General features: G+C 46.3%; 1 protein-coding gene and 1 long non-coding RNA gene across 3 annotated transcripts in view; both read right to left on the bottom strand.

The window, feature by feature from the left end:
• The window catches only part of TMTC1 (transmembrane O-mannosyltransferase targeting cadherins 1), a 147,647-nt gene extending 144,222 nt beyond the window's left edge, over nt 1-3,425 (bottom strand). Inside the window, exon 1 of one of the 2 annotated variants that reach the window (XM_068661808.1) lies at nt 2,939-3,425. In XM_068661808.1, coding sequence (XP_068517909.1) covers nt 2,939-3,261 — 323 coding nt within the window. In that variant the 5' untranslated portion in view covers nt 3,262-3,425. Of the gene's footprint in view, nt 1-2,092; nt 2,152-2,938 lie in introns of those variants that run through there. The other variant, XM_068661816.1, reaches the window with a different exon arrangement.
• Nucleotides 3,426-4,756: 1,331 nt separating this feature from the next.
• On the bottom strand, nt 4,757-15,364 carry LOC137845023 (uncharacterized). The gene is made up of 3 exons (XR_011090070.1): nt 14,489-15,364; nt 10,509-12,588; nt 4,757-5,280 (listed from the first exon to the last, which is right to left on the bottom strand). It is a non-coding gene; the product is annotated as an uncharacterized lncRNA (long non-coding RNA).
• Between the last annotated feature and the right edge of the window lie 688 nt (nt 15,365-16,052).

Raw genomic sequence — 16,052 nt, forward strand, 5'->3', positions numbered from 1 at the left:
AGTACTGAGGAATTCACCTTCTGCTTCAACAGTATAAGTATTTTTGCAAAACGACTGGAACCCAGGAGTAACTTAAGTGCTATTAAGGCAATAAATGATTCACCAAACTTGTTAGTGGAGACAAGGTGCAAGACAGAATTATATAGCTGGCAGTTCTTCCCCCCCGCCATCTTAACATTTTCTCTGGAAGGTACCAAAAAATACTATATCTTGAGTCCAAAAAGCTGCCTTCTTTAAAAAGAAGTGTATTGAATCACTTCTTGGAGGAGAACATAGCTGGAGATAAACATCTCTGAGTGACAGCACTGGAAAGGAGAGCACAAAGTAAGTTTTTCCTAAGGACTAAGCAAAGCCATTGCCTATCGTATCGGTTCCTTTGGTCTGCTGGACCTGTCACCTAGCAGTTACCCAAGTACAACAGGAATGTCTCTGAACCAACTAGCTTCAACACTTCTTTACATATTAAAGTCAGGAGAAAAGGTGAGAGAAGTTCAAAGGCACAAAGTAAACAATATTTAATTCAACGGGTCATGTGCAGGCTTTTCCCCCTTCTGATGTTAGCCCACACACACACAAAATGTAGCGGTTCTGTGAATATTTTAAGTTTTGCTTAACAGTTCCAGTAACACAGGCCACTCATATTTTCCTCTAATCATTCATTCTGACAGATCCGTTGTGAATAATGTCAAATACTTCAGCTCTTTTCACTATTTGGCTCCAGAGCATTAGTCTACTGGAATTAGGACTGTCATTTAAGACTTCCAATAAGGACAGGATCCTGAACTACAGTTGCAAAATTTCATCAATGTCTAGTCAATATTTTTTTTTGACAGAGAAGTGATAAATTCTTTTAATTGAGATCATTTCAAGAATATGTAGTATATATGAAAGATATGCCTAGCCCACTGAAAAGTCCACAGGGAATCCTGAGTCTTTCCTCTTTTACAGCTAGGAAGGACAAAAAAAGAGATTGAGACAAAGTTTCTGTAGACTCATGGATCTGTAGACATACATTTCAGCCCACCCTTCACATCTGTTCTGTGCATGCAGTTTGGAGATCTCCCAGATTTTTTATTTTTTAAAATCTTTATTACAGCAAGATTCAAAACAAGTCTTTCAGGCAAAAATGTCAGGCCACAAAAGGAAAACAACCAAGAAGGTGTAAAGAATCACACTACTATTAAAATGTCTTGGATTTGACCAAACTGGCACAGCAAAAAGAAATATATATTAGTCCCCAATTCCCATCTTCAGCAAGATCCTGTAATGCACGTCACAAAACTTGCTCAAGTACCCTACACAGATGCACTAAATCCTAACAAGATATTAATAAAGTACATTAATTTCAACTTTGTTAAAAGACCTTTTTCTGCTGAGCCTTTTACAGCCAGCAGGGTAAATCCTTTTTCCTCCTGCAGGAGGACAGAGCACAGCCGGTAACATCGTGCTCAGGCAGGCAGCGCGCAGCTCAGCCACAGGCTCAGCATCGCTAGGCAAGAACTCGCTGCACCCTGCTCTAAGTGCTGGGTTTCAAGGATCCACTCCACTCGGATCTTAACATCTTCCTCTGACACCCGGCTGGTAGATACGAAGTGGGAAGAATGTGGAAACCAGAGGGCTGGAAGGATATTTGGGACACAGTGGAAATAACCTTCCTCTGCAGCCAAGGAAGATAAACGTTATTCCTTCGTTATTCCAAACGCAATGCCAACCAGTGAACAAATGACTTTGCCTTTCACCCTAGGTTTTAGCTGTATGGTGCTGTATGCTTATTATATTAATAAGCACTGGAGGATGAAGTCTTGCTCAGAAAATTGAGTCTCACTGATTTCCTAAAAGGACTAGACAGGGACAGCACTTCATCTTTTTCTTCCTCCCCCTCCTTCCTTTAGTTAATAAAGGGTAAACCAGTTCAGAGTCAAGACACATAAACGGGAGCTAAAGCACTGAGTTTCCATTCCGTTATTAAAGTTTAAGACTCCTTGCTAGTTAGCATAACTTAACTCCATCCTGCAACCCGATCCCCGTGGCCGAGCCCAGCAGCACTACAGCGCGCAGTGCAGCCAGCGGCGACCCGTCCAGGTTTGCTCACCTCTCAGATTGCTCAGGGATGTGCTGCGGGAGGGAGGGATGCATTAATCACACTGCTGCCCACACTGCAACGCTCCGGCTGAGCACCTGATGGAGAAGGCATTCGGCAGGCACAGAGCCAGCTCTGCCCGGGGCTGCCTGTGTCCCATTGCTCTCTGCAGAAACCTGCTTAGCGCTGCCCAAGGAGAACTTGCAAAGTCTGTCCTGGGCTACCCAGCTCACGAGTGTCTGCGCTGCTCGGTTTTGCTTTACCAGGGCTATTCCAGCCGGATTACATGCAACATGCCCTTCCGACACACGGAGCACCGAAGGGATGCCCGAGTCCCCTCGGCTGCCCCTGCCCTCCAGACGCACGCTACTTTCAGAGCGTGCATGGAAACGCTGTTTATAAGCGTCAGGTATTTGCAGGGATAGTTCATCGGCTGAGCCTGCCACTAACAGCTCCTCCTGGCGTACTTCTCGCCGCCTGCACAGTTTGTCCCTTACTCCTGCCACGGCTCTGCAAGGAGCAGCGGCCGATGGCTGAGGAGTGGGACCCCAGCGCCGAGCATCCCCAAACTGCACCACTTCTTCAGCACAATCATTTTTAAACATTACAGCATGGCAAGCAGTCACCAGCACTTGTGTCAGCCCAGAATAAAGCAAGAAGAGCACAAGCCAGCGCACCACAGCCCAGCCGACCAGTAACCGCGATGGGCTGCTACAGATTCCCTTCGTTTAAGGGGATGAGGGCAGCTCTTGGTTTCCCTCCTGGGACCAGCGCAGCCGCCCTCAGCCACCGCGCCGCCGCCCAAACTTCTTCATCCCCCTCACACCCAAACTCCTCGCCAACTCCCCGCGCCCTTACTTGAAGCTGAGGACGCAGAGGGGCCGGTAGGACTTGTGGCTGGTGTTCTCCGCCATCCGCTTGCCCCAGAAGTCGTTGGCGAAGGCGGCGGCCACGGGGGCGGCCGCCCTCACGTCGGGGTTGTTGACGATGGCCCAGACGTCGTCGTGCACGAACTCCCCCGGCAGCGCGTTGCCGTAGCACAGGGCGCACAGCCCCGCCACCGCCGCCGCCGCCGCCGCCGCCTTCCTGCCCGCTGCGGGCACCGGGGCCGGGGTTGGGGCTGGGGCTCGCTCCCGGTCCCGCTCCCGGTAGCGGAGCCCCGGCGCCGCTCCCGTCACCATGGTGCGGGTGCGGGGCGCCGAGCCGCCACCCCCGGGCCCTCCGCAGCCGCGGTGCGGGCGGGCAGCGGCGGCCGCATGCTGCGGGGCGGCACCGCCACCGCCACCGCCACCGCCACCGGCACCGCCGGCGGCCACTCGCGCTCTGCCGGGGCGCAGCCGGCCCGCCCGCAGATAAACAGCGGCCGCCTCCCCGCGCCATCCCTCCTCCTCCTCCTCCTCCTCCTCCTCCTCCTCCTCCTCCTCCTCCTCCTCCTCCTGCTGCTGCTGCTGCCGCCGCTGCTGCCCCCCCCGCACGCATGCTCCTTGCCGTGCTGTCACCCCCGCCCGCCGCCGGCGGGGGGCTCTGTGCGCCCCGCTTGGCCGGCACCCCCCCGGCTGCCTTCGTCCCAGCCCCTCTGGGGGCACAGAAATCCCCCACAGCCCGGCTGTGGGTGCTGGTTTTGGTGGTAGGGAAGTTGGCCGCTCCGCTCGGTCCCGGATGAGGGGCGCCGGGTGGGACCCCTGCCGCCCGCACAGCCCCGCCGGTGGCAGCTCCCAGCCGCTGTGCCTCAGGGAAAGGACGCGGGCACAGCACCTGCTCAGCCCCTAAATGAAGGGTGCGTGGCCACGGACCCAAAAAACAAGGGCTCTGGTAATGACTTTACCCTTTAAATAAAGCCACCTTTACATAACCAAGAGAGCACCAGCGCTCCTCGGCCAAGCCGCTCCCATTAACTTCTGTGAATGGGCATACTCGGAATTGCCTCCTGAAAATAAAGATGTGCTCAGGGGGTGCAGCTCGCCACCAGCTCGAGTGGCAGCAGGCTGCCGTGTGTGTGTGTGTGTGTGTGCCCCAGCGTGGGATCACGCCGAGCAGGAGCCAGGCGAAGTTTTGACAAGCAAGCCTGCCCCAGGAATGCTTTTCCCCCCTGCCTGTTGGCACTGGGAGGGATCTGGTATTTTCCAAGCGCAACAGAGAGCAAGCAGGCTTTTAGCTGGACTTTTGTCATGGCTAAGAATAGCAGTGAACTCCGAGCAGGACAGCGTGTTTATATCCGGGATGGGAGGAGACCCCACCAGAAGCAGGGCCATCAGTCAAACTTTCTCTTTAAGTGGCTGATGAAATTTTAGCAGACGGCTCCCCAGAGCTTTCCCCAGCGTGGGACGCCGTTCATTGCGGTGGGGCGGCGTTCATTTCCACCAGGGTTTTGAAGCCTGGGTCACAGAGCCAGACTGCAGCGTCTCTGCCCGGGCACAGACACAAGCAGCAGCTCCAGAGGCATTGGGGTACTGAAGCCCACCGGCGCCCAGCAGCTCTCAGGGAACAAAGTCACTGCTGCAGACATGCTAAAAGGCAGAACTGGGACTTTCTGTGGCATAAATTAAAATGCTGGCAGTTACTGGGAGGAGGAACAGAGAGAAGGACAGACAGCAACACAGACAAAAGGAAAAGAACTTTTAAAAGATTTAAAGGCTGAGATTGCTATAGAGTGTAGGTAATTACTCTACCTAACCAAGGCTACAGCCCTCTGCGGTTCTGAATCGAGCACCTGAGGGTCTAACTGCTCTAAGTTGGTAACTTATGAAGAGCTTATAAAATCTCACTTCTAATCAAGGGATTTAATGCCAGTATCTCATAACAGTAACATGCACACCACACAGTACAAGAGATGTGCTCCATGGAATACATAACATAGCTTCGTACACAGAGCTGTGATTTCCCATTTGCTTTCATAACCTGCCATGCTTGATGACACCAGAAAGCACAGAGAGAGCCTCATTCTGCCCTCGCTGTCTTTAGGAGAGCGCTAACACTGACAATCAGCTCTCATCTAGCATGGAAACCTAGAGCGTGAGTGGGATAAAACCCCTACATCCTTTCTTACCTATTTTCTTTCACACTTATCAAACCATTTTCCAGGAAGTGTAGTTAACACAGATTTGTCAAGTTTCCTTTACGAGGAGGTGATGCTGCTCCCACTTCTCCATGCTGGATGAAAAGATGTATCAGATATTTACTTTCTTCTCTCATTCAAAAGTCTGAAAGAGACAAATAATGCTCACGTCAGACACGGAGGAAGACCGCCTGTTCTTAACACGAAGACCTGCTGAAATACAGTCTTTTCCTTTCAATCCACAGGGTGAAACCTTACCTTGTAACTCAGCAGTCATTGTCACAGACTGAAATAAGAATATTATCTATTTCTAGAATCTCTGACCACCTATAAAGAAACTAACAGCAAATAGTAATAATTCAGAAGGTAGGAAAACACACATTCACCACTTGTATTTTGGTCTTAAGTCAATACACGCACGCGTGTGCAGGGAGGGGAAGAGAATGAGGGAGAGAAGGGAATCCAGGGGTGGGAAGGTTTGTTCCAAAGCTGCTTTGACTCTTCCAAAAATATCTGGTCTAATGAGGAGCATTTCTCCCTCCTGCAAGCCCTGATTCTTTACCTAAAGTAGCCATGTCACAACTTCGGAAACGTAAAGCCAAATTGCTTCTCAGAAAAGCAAATCTGAATGATGGGATCATAGCTGAAGCACTCCAGCTATTTGGCTGTTTCCCTGTATTCGAATCACAAGTTTTGTGCCAGCTATGGAAAAAGATTGTTAAAAAAAGGCTGGTAAAGCTAGAGACCTCGCAACTAATTACACGCAGTGCTTAAAAAACCTTGCTCCGCTAATTGAGCAGAGCTCACTACTTCTGAAGTAGGAAGGTTTAGTCTCCGCTCAGAGTAAAACATAAGGCAGGGTGTACACAGCAGCAGACACATCTGAACCGCTGCACTTCAAAGGGCTGAGCACCAATTGATCTGTTATTATCTGAAGATGGCAACAGCTCAAAGGCAGAGAGAAGCTGGGGAAGTTTTAAGTGTAAAGCTTAAACGTGGACTTCTGACGCGTTTGGCTTTGCGCTGACTGATTAGAGTAGAAGAATGCGGTAAATACAATTTAAAAGTTAAATTACCATATGGCCATAGCTAGAGGTAAATTTCAAAAGTAGAATATGTAAATAGTTTCTCGCTGTCTGAACAAATAATTTTACTTTTAAACTAAGCCACTTGGTAACTGGTACAATTGATTTTTGCTTGTAGTCAGTTACCGAATGGTTTTGCATTTCGTTTCAATAGCCCCAGGCTGCAACTGTATCTGCTATGCATATAATCTTTGGTATCTACTATGCATATAGTCTTTGGTTGGTACAGATTGTGTTCATTCTGTTAAAAGCAAAAAAAAAAAAAAAAAACAACCAACCAACAAAACCACAAAAACTAAACAAAAAAATGAGGCAGCCACCATGCTCTGCCAGCTATTAAAGGACATTGCCATCTTAAATGAAATGAAGGAGTGCTGCAAAACCTGGCTCTGAGTTTGGCATTTAGTCCCCGCGTGCCATCTGTGCTGGAAGAGCCATGGCGAGACAGCAGCCCACGTGGGCCAGAGCCCCTCCGAGCAGTTCAGCGCAGGCATCGCTCTCTTTGGCCAAATAGGATTTGGACTTTGGAGTTCCCAGGAGCACTGCAACAGAGGCTGAAATCAAACACTGCGCTGGACTGAGCTAGAGCAATCCTAATTATGATCCTCTTTGCATGTTGCCATATTGATTTACTTCTGCGTCTATGCAGGCTACAGAAAGTTCGTCTTTGGCAGAGTCTTCCTAAAACCCAGTGAAAGCTCTTACGGCTTTGTTTTCCCTTTCAACTGCGGGCAAGAGCCAGAGGTATTGCAAGAAGTAGAGGAAAACTTCTTGCCCTTTGTACCCTGCAACTTTTGTTCTGGTCCTGTGATCCTTGAGAGACAAAGAGATCTAATATCCTCAGGATGACCTTTCATTTTCACAGGCATGCAGCATTGCAGCTCAGCCCACAAGCCCCTAATAAACCTGCTCTCCGTGGCAGTCATGGAGCGTGCTAAATATTAGTACCAAAAATACAAAGCCCTGAGTTTTCACAAAGCGGTATCAACGAGAAGATAACACATGACACAAACCACTTGGTGGAGCCCCGTGGATGCACATTTCCCCTCGCTGACACAGATGGCGAGTAACAGAATCCTCCCTGACCCACTTTTGGATGCGTTTGTCACCTGCTTCGTATGCTCGTGTAAAACGGGAGATTTCAAGCCGGAGAAAAGCTTGCCATAGTTGTTACCGGATTAGCAGGAATCTCTTTTTCAGCTCATACAACAAATGCATTTTCTGCCTTTGAAGAGACCCAGTTTAAGCTTTAGTCTATGGGCAAGGCTGTATGGGGTCTTTAAACCCCCCAGCAGAAGCAACATCCATCATTTGACAGAGGGAAGAGGTGTGGGACAATCTGTACAAAGTGACCTGGGCTTGTTATTTGCTATTTAGGGTTTGGGGACAATACAAAGGCAGCACAAGTCCCACTAATGAGAATAGTGGGGCTCTTCATGAGCAGAGCACGAGCAGAATATGGCACAGGCTGCTGCAGTAGTCTACTCCAGTGGGTTCACTCATCGTCTAAGGATATTACTGCTTCCCCTAAGCATTTCTGTGTGCTGGATTTGGGGGTGTGGAGCCTTGTGGTGGAATGGGGAGCGGAGGAGAGAAAGTATTTTTCTTTTCTGCTTCCTCTCGAAGCACTGCAGACATCTCCCAGAGCCAAAGACAGCTCTCAGTCTTGCCCTTGCCTGAAAGAGCAATTTTATAGCATAAGAGCAAGGAAAAAGTGCAGCCTATAGGGCCTGAGTCATGAGAGTTATCGCCTGTAACGTGCATCTATTTAATGCTGATTAAGTACAAGATGGCATAAGTTGAATTTTTATGTGCTTCACGGAAATCAGCTAATGACTCAGAACCACAAAAATGAAAAACAGAAAGCTCAGGACGGTCTCATTTTTGGCTGAGGGGATGAGGGAGTCAGATGACCCAACATTTCCTTCACTTACAGTGCACAGCCCCGGACTGCAATCTTGAGAATCAGCGAGAAGGCTGTTTCTCATCGCAAGCAGGTCAGGATGAGTGTGAGGCTGTTTAGTGGCAATCTTGATGGAGAGAAGTTGTTTTAAAAGGCCGGCTTTCCTGAGAAATGGGCATGAGTAACTCAGGTACCACGCGCTTCCCACTGTGCAAAGAGATGATTTACTGTGTAAATGGCCATGTGGCTGTAAGGTTGGGTGCTGAACTGCTGAGAGCATCACAGTCAAAAGCAGCATAAGAAAAAGCTTTGGGCACAGCACCCAGAGCCATACTGCTACTGCACTGAGGCACTGCATTCCAAAGAAGGATCTGATTTTGGTGAGATGAAGGAGGCTTTTTTGGCTGTGGACTGAACTGACTCAGTTTAACTTGACTCCGTGCTCAGCCTTCAGAGCTGGCTGTACATTTCACAATGTAATTGCCTCCTAGAAGTTTGTATGTTGAAATAATTACGGAGTTTGAAGCCCCCAAGTCTGTCCCCTGTTCAGATTCAGCTGGTGTGTGTTTTCTGGGCATCTCTGAGCTGGAACTCAGTAGCAGTCCTCTCCTAAAACTAACTGATTTATACAAAAGATCTGGCATCCCTAGTTTCTATTGAATTGCAGTCACTGCATATGGCCTGATAAAATCAGATAGTCAGATAAAATCAGGAAATCTCGACATTTATTCTCTGATTACCAAGCAAGCTCAATTTCATCATGATGAAGTAGAAGCCAGTGGTTATAATTATCTCCCTATTCTTTCATCTAGTTTTTAATATTTGGGTTTAAGATGGAAAAATTACAAATGAATAAATCTGCACCACGTCCAGTCAAGATTTTCCTCTGTATAATAATAATATTCATATCTCTACAATAATGAACAGCTGGAATAAATTTTTAGTAAAAATATTAAAAAGTATATTGTAGAATAAGCCACATGGAGTCCCTGTAATTTGAGCAAGGTAAAAATTTTCATAAAAGCTATTGAGAAAGGAATATGATTTATTTTTTTTTTCAGGTGACTTTTTTGGATTTTAGTTTTACAAGCAGACACACTTTTGCTTTACAGTGCTCAACTTTCTAGTGTTTACATTGAACAAACACTTGGGGTAAAAACGATTCATCCATCAGCCACTCTGGACGCTGCTTCTTCTCACTAGACCTCTACACTGAGGTGTACCGAGCTGCTCAAACTGTGTTAAAGCAAAGTTTTCGGCTGCAGTTACAATGACCTAACCCAGTGCTGGTGCTAGGCTGGCTGGAAAGCTGTTTCGCAGCCCTGCCTTTCACCTGCAGACATCACCACGCACCAGCTGCTGTTCTTACAAAGTCTCTGAGAAGTTCACAGGCAGCCAATAGATCAGCTAAAATCGAAGCAGTAAAACTCCACACAGCTTCTCAAGGGAAACAATTTGGATCCCCAGTTCAGCGGCCAGTTGTAAAGGGCAGCACCAGGGGAAAGTGGAATGAGGAAAGAGGCAGATGGGAATTACGGGAGTAGCTTTTCAGTGCTCCCTTTTCTCTCCGCATTGTTTCCACAGACCATACATCTAAATGACCCTCAAACTGGAGGCAGGATAAATTGGACCCTCCCTAGAGATCCTTGCTTCTTCAGCACTCATCTGCACTCCTGGGAGCCTGCTGTGGACAGATAAAATATGTTGCAATGCCTGAGGAATTTTTAATAAAAATATTAAGGCCATTCTGAATGAAAGCGATTATCTACTTGTGAGAGCACCAGAGGGAATGGTAGAATGGTAGGTGCAGATGGCATCTAGGTCAGTAGGTCATCAAGATGCCAGCACATCTGCGCGTTTTACCAGAACCTCCTTAAACTAAAGGCAGACTAAGCACAGAGCAAGACAGAGGACAGGCTATAAACCAGAGCCCTCAAGAAGTGATGAAAGGAAGAAAAGAACAGGCTTAGAGCCATAAACCACCCAGATAAGGAGGGAAAAGTAAATCCTAATCCAGGGGTGGAAGAGGATGAAGAAACAAAAGATCACTGCCAGCTCCTAAGAGCACAACAGCAGCACTTGGCTTCCAGTCCAAGAAGAACCCAGGAGACACAATGAGATGTCCACAGCTGCTGCCCCTTTCCCTCTGCACCACTGCAAGTAATCAGGGCCAGACCACCTGAATTCATACCTCTTGGTGCTTGGGAGCATGAAATTCTGTTTTGCATCAAGTAAAATCACTATTCTCCCCTGTATTGTCTCACATAGAGCTTTGTTCCATCGTTATGGCTGTGTTATGGCAAAATGGGTTTGGAGAACACAAACCTGGCAAGGTTAGCCATGCCAACCACATCTACTAGCACTACTTACACTCCTTTTACCCACCTGAGTGCAAACTTCTAGCTTGCCTGAAATGCTCTGGAGAGACAAACGTGTGTCTGTTCTCAGTGTGCCCCATGATGAGTAGAAAAGTACAAGCTCAGGATTTCCAGCTCCTCCTGCTAGTAGGTACCACCGGGCTCCTTCCTCTCACATGCTGGGAACAAGGCTCTCTCCAAAGAGATGAGTCTCTTATGCTTTCTTTTGCCCATCCTATGCTCTGTTCTCCTGCATCATTCCACTCCAGCTTTCTTCTCAGTTGGTAGGAACTTGTAACCTTTGAATGGATATCGTTAAACAAATTTTAAAAAATTCTGAGTTTTGCCTCATTTTGGAACTTACAAAGTTTCCCGTGGCTCCAGCCCACAGCCAAAAAAAAAAAAAAAGTCATCTGCAGGTCAGCTGAAACACTCCAGGGTCCCTGCAACGGGGTTGGGAAGCTTTCTGGGCAGTATTCGCAGCCTGGAAGATGCAGAAATCAAAACCAGACACAGTCTGAGAGCATGCCCACTGTGCTCACTGCCACTAAACTTGCTCAGCAACACCTCTCAGTGGTGTTTTCTGTCACCTCTGGTAGACTAAAAATTTCATTCCAGCCTGCTTAATGAAGACTCATTTGTGCTTTGCTAATTTTTGGTTTGTCCATAGCAATGTAAAATGTCAATTAATGAAGCCCTCCGAGTGAGGGAAACATAACCCCTGCTCTTTTCTTCCATCCCTGGGCCATGGCATCCAAGGAGCCTCAAGAAAAACCCCAGCACAGCCCAACTCTGAAGAAATGCCGCAGAGATCACCGCACACCTTGTGATTTGGGCCTGCTTTCTAGCTATTTCTGTACTCCGTAGAGCAACAAGGGTGAGGAACGTGAAAATCCTAAAGACGGGGTTAGTCTTTGGCACGAGGCAGGCGTCTGCCACGGGAAATTAATCCACTCTGAGCTGCAGCGAGCTGAGCTGCTGAGTTTGTATTCATGTCACCGAGACCGCTTACACTCACTGCTGCTCTGTGAACTCTTCTTAGTCAGCCCCGACAGTGGCTTACATCTTGATTAAAACAATAGCCTACGGATCATGACCCATTAAATAAGGAAAAACGACCCACCTAATATCATTTTTATAAATCAGAAGTTCACCTTCCAAAATATTTTGGGGAGATGAATAAAGCGATAGTGGGGATTTTATTTCTTTCTTATTTTATTTTTTTTTTTGGAGAAGGGGGATTAGAGGGTCCCAGGGCACTTTGTCACTGAAATAACCACATCTGTCAGATAAATTGGCAGAGCCATTACATGTAGTTTCTAGAAAGAGTTCCTCATATGCTGAGGTCTTGGATACCTCACAAAAGATTTGCTCTCCGGTCAGTTGAAGCAAAATTATATTAGAGAGGAAAAGTAGTTCAGAGCCAGTTAACGTTTTTGATTTTCTGAATGTCACATTGTCCAAAATGTTAATGGGAAAATGAGGGCTCATAAGAGGCGACTTGACAGGAATCACATTTTAATTTCCTTTGCAAAATTTTGGAAGCTGCTCTCTCTGTCTGTCTGTCTCTCTCTCTCTCTCTCTCTCTCCAGTGGCTACCTTGCTGTTGCTGCCTTTTGGGGGCCCCCGTACCCACCCTATGAAGAACAGACATCCCAAGGCCCTTCCTTTCTTCTTTTGCAAGATGCAGTCAGAATCCCATTACATTTTTTAATTTGTTTAACTGGCTTCTAACTTCTCAGGCTCCTGTCATGCCATAAAACTGACTGATGAATGACAGGGCCCTGCTAGGTCTGCCTAGTGTGTAATACGAGCTCCCGGGGCTGGAAACAATAAAACACAATTTTCTGAGAAAGGGGGTTTTGTGAGAGACATGCTAGCCCTGACTTCACCACACCCTTTGATTTTGTCAGCAAGTTACGGCTGGGTTTCGTTGCAGTTTCTATTATTACGAGTCCTCGGTTCTCAAAGGTAGGGAGGATATTCTGGGCAGCTCAAGGTCATTTAGGAAGAGAGCTGATGAGTGCCGTGCCGGAGCCTCGCTCTGCACGTCCAGGAGCTGGTGGAAGAGTTGCATAATGACACGGCCACGGCTCACACTGAGCAGCCTGCAAGAGACAAGAATTTCAGATGAATCGGAAGGCAGTCCCTCCCCTCCCACAATGACCTCCTTGGCCAACCTGCTCGGAGCTGCCCTGAGCTGAAATTCCTCTCTATCTTTTCCCATTACACTTTCAAAGGACTGTGGCTTGAAAAGAACAAAGAAAGGGCTGCCATTAGAGTCCGGCATTCAGCTATTATTGTCGCATGCTGGTTTGGAAACAAAGTAAAGAAATGTTAATGTAAGGTTTCAGCTGGCTGTGTTAATACAGTCAGGCTGTCCTGGAAGAAAGGCTTCCTCAAAACTCTGAACACTCTTTCTCTGGCTTTCTAGGCAGAACTGATCAGATCCCAATCCAGGCAGGGGGACAAAGCAAAGAAACGGGGGAAGAAAGGAAGCCTTTTTGCTCCATCATTCAACAAATCTGAAGCAGCAGAGGTGCAGGAGAGCTGGGAGCTCTGCCCAAGGCTACAGAGGGGCTTGAGCAGGGACAGAATCAGGAGCTGCAAACAGCCCCCCCCCCCGACTGTGGGGACATCTCCTACCTCTGGACTGGGAAGGGACACAGATTTCACTGGCTCTGTTCTGGTTCATGCTGGGACAAGCAGGCAGGAGTGAGAGATGTGGGCATCATACTGGTGCTGCTGGAACAAGCTTCAGTAAAAGCTGTTGTAGCTCTTCACAGAGGCAGCTGTTCATCTGCCCTATCCAAACAGCTCTAGAGAGCACGGGGAGGCTGAAACAAGGCTTTCCCCAACCTTCCTGAAGTTTTCCTGGGGACTTTTTCAGTCTTCGTACTCCTGAGATTTGGAGATAAGTGTGGGACAGGGCTTTGCTTGGGAGACACAATCCTGTGCCCTCAGGCCACGGCTATCTGTAAATCAACCCTAGAGCAAAATCCCAAACGGGCAATAAGGTAGGATGCCACATCATTACAGCATCTTGCAGCAGGCTGTGCTGGTGTCAGAGCCAGAGAAGCAGCAACGCATATGCCCTTACCATGACAGCATAGGAGATTTTGTTTTGCTTTTGAATAAATGATTGATAGGGTAAAGGCAACTGGGGGAACAGGTCAAACAAAGCTAATGAAAAAAGTAAATCCAGTCGTCATCCTGTTATATCACTTGCTAATAGAGTGGTGTTTAGCAATAGCTTGTGTGTTGTAAGGCTTAAGGTTATCAGCAGAGTGACTGCAGAGAGCTGCTTAGAATTCATCCCACATCTGCAACCATAACCCAGCAATTTAGACAAAAACATGTACTCTCCATAGGTGCGTGGCATAGGCTATTACAATTATTAATACAGTAATAGTCATAATAAATTATGTATTGAGTGTATTTGTTATTCAGTGGAAAACTTAATTATAATATCCAAGCTGGCAGCAATTGATTTACTTTTTGTTATCTCTGAAATTGTATAATTAGTTCCCAAGTTACAACTCCTGTGAAATCTCTGCCTTGTAGGGGGTAGGAGATCCGGAGTTACAGCTGCAACCATTGCTCTTTCTGGCAAAGAGCGCTTTCCCTGGAGAATATTAATTTTTAACATAAAAATGAAAAATGAGTAAAATTGTGTTGTATAAAAAAGGGAATGCTCTGTATGAGCCTCTCATGGAGTCTGCCCTCGTATTGGAGGGATGTCCTTGGTAAAAGGAGCTCTCTAGTGTCCAGTTGCAATACTGCAGTTCGGAAAGACGATGCTGTGAGCACACAATCTAATAAAATAAATGTGCAAAGCAAATGGAAGGCCTACGCCTCTTGCTCGAGGTACTTAGTGCTAATGCATAACGTGTAAAGTGCTACTTAAACATCACTATAACCCAGAACAACACTGTACTCAAAGGCTTTAAGGCACGAGGCAGAAATCTCATTCGTTCCCACCTATCCTTCTCAATCTGTTTTTTTTACCTTTTTACTTCTGCTGCACTTCTGAAGTAGCTCCTGCTCGGTTTGTGGGGTGTGCACATCTGCCAACATCCAGGCCATGGCAAAAAGATTTACAAGTTTACTCTCTTCCTTTCCAAAGACAGCAGAAGTGCCTGCCATCTGGGGAGCCAAGGTCAGGTGCGAATAACAGCTTGAGGTAGAATATTTGGTACAAATGAATGCCTAATTGCAGCTGCTGACATTTAACGCATGCACCTGATAAGGCAAAATTGTCTCATGCCAGACAAAGCAAGCCCTTGATCACTAATCATAAAAAGCACAGAAAGTATAAAAAAAGATGAGTGGATAGTAGTTTACAAAGGTGGCTACTCACTCTGTTTTTCTAAAATGAAGATCTTAATGCTTTAACTAGCAGTTATGCAGCAGGTTTGGCTGCATGCTACGATAATCAACACATTGCCTTTACACTGCTTTCAATGCTTGCGTTCTGCTTTTTCAACAGGTTAGTGATAAGCTCACTAACGTTGATAAAAATGAATTTAAAAGTATATCTGGTCATCACTGGATATCACAGATGGGGAATAATGGCACGACAAATTGGCAAACTGAGATTATCTGCAAATATTATGAGAGACACTGGAAACTCTTATAAAATACACCATCATTTTAATAGCATTTTGCTATTATGGCACCTCCCTTGTGGATACTCTGGTTTAATATTGCAAATATGAAAAACGATGACACAGTTGAAGCTTTGCCACCAAAAAGCACCATCTTGTGCTTCCTAAACCCTGCTTCCACAGCAGGGCTTATTTTAGAGTAGAAAATAATTTAAATTAAGATATAATAATTAACTAAATGTGTTTCTAAGGCAAAAAGACCCGCACAGGGCTAAGTTGCTCACCTTTAATCACTACGAACAAAATGATGGTGGATTCCCTGCAAGCTACTGCGAGCCAGGAGTTGAAACCCTTCACCTTTAGATGTGTTCTCAGCAGTTTCTTCTTCTCCCTTTATTGGCCTCCATTATTGGTGTTCAGCGTACAGAGAAGCCATAGTTTTAGTAGCTGAAAAATACTTTCAAGAATAAAAGCCACAAACAACAAAGCATCCTGCCAGACTCCGTTCAATCATGACGATATTCATTTTTCTTTTCCTCCACCCAGCATTTCAGCTGAGATTTAAAGTGATTACTCTTGCTAAATGCAAAGCCCATCATATGAAAAATCTGCAGCCTTTTTTCCATTTTTTTTTTTTTTATTTATTTCAAACCTGCAGTCATGGTGGCAATAGTCTGACCATTCTTGTGGCTTTTTTTTCAAAAAACAACAAAGTGCCAACATATTCTGAACAGAAAGCTAAAGTGTTTCTTGCTTTGTAATAAAGTTCTCTTAAATATATATATATATATATATATATATATATATATATATAGAAAGTCCTCTGATGCTTAATCTCAAAAACACTCGTTCCTTTTTCATTGAGATTAGGATTAGATCTTCTTTTTAGATCTCCTGCATAATCTAGCACAGAGAACTTCACAAAGTCCACAGCTAGGTTCAGTTTTATTTGCAGTATTGGCTCC

Source organism: Anas acuta, chromosome 1 (assembly GCF_963932015.1).
Source record: "Anas acuta chromosome 1, bAnaAcu1.1, whole genome shotgun sequence".
Classification (NCBI taxonomy): Eukaryota; Metazoa; Chordata; class Aves; order Anseriformes; family Anatidae; genus Anas; species Anas acuta.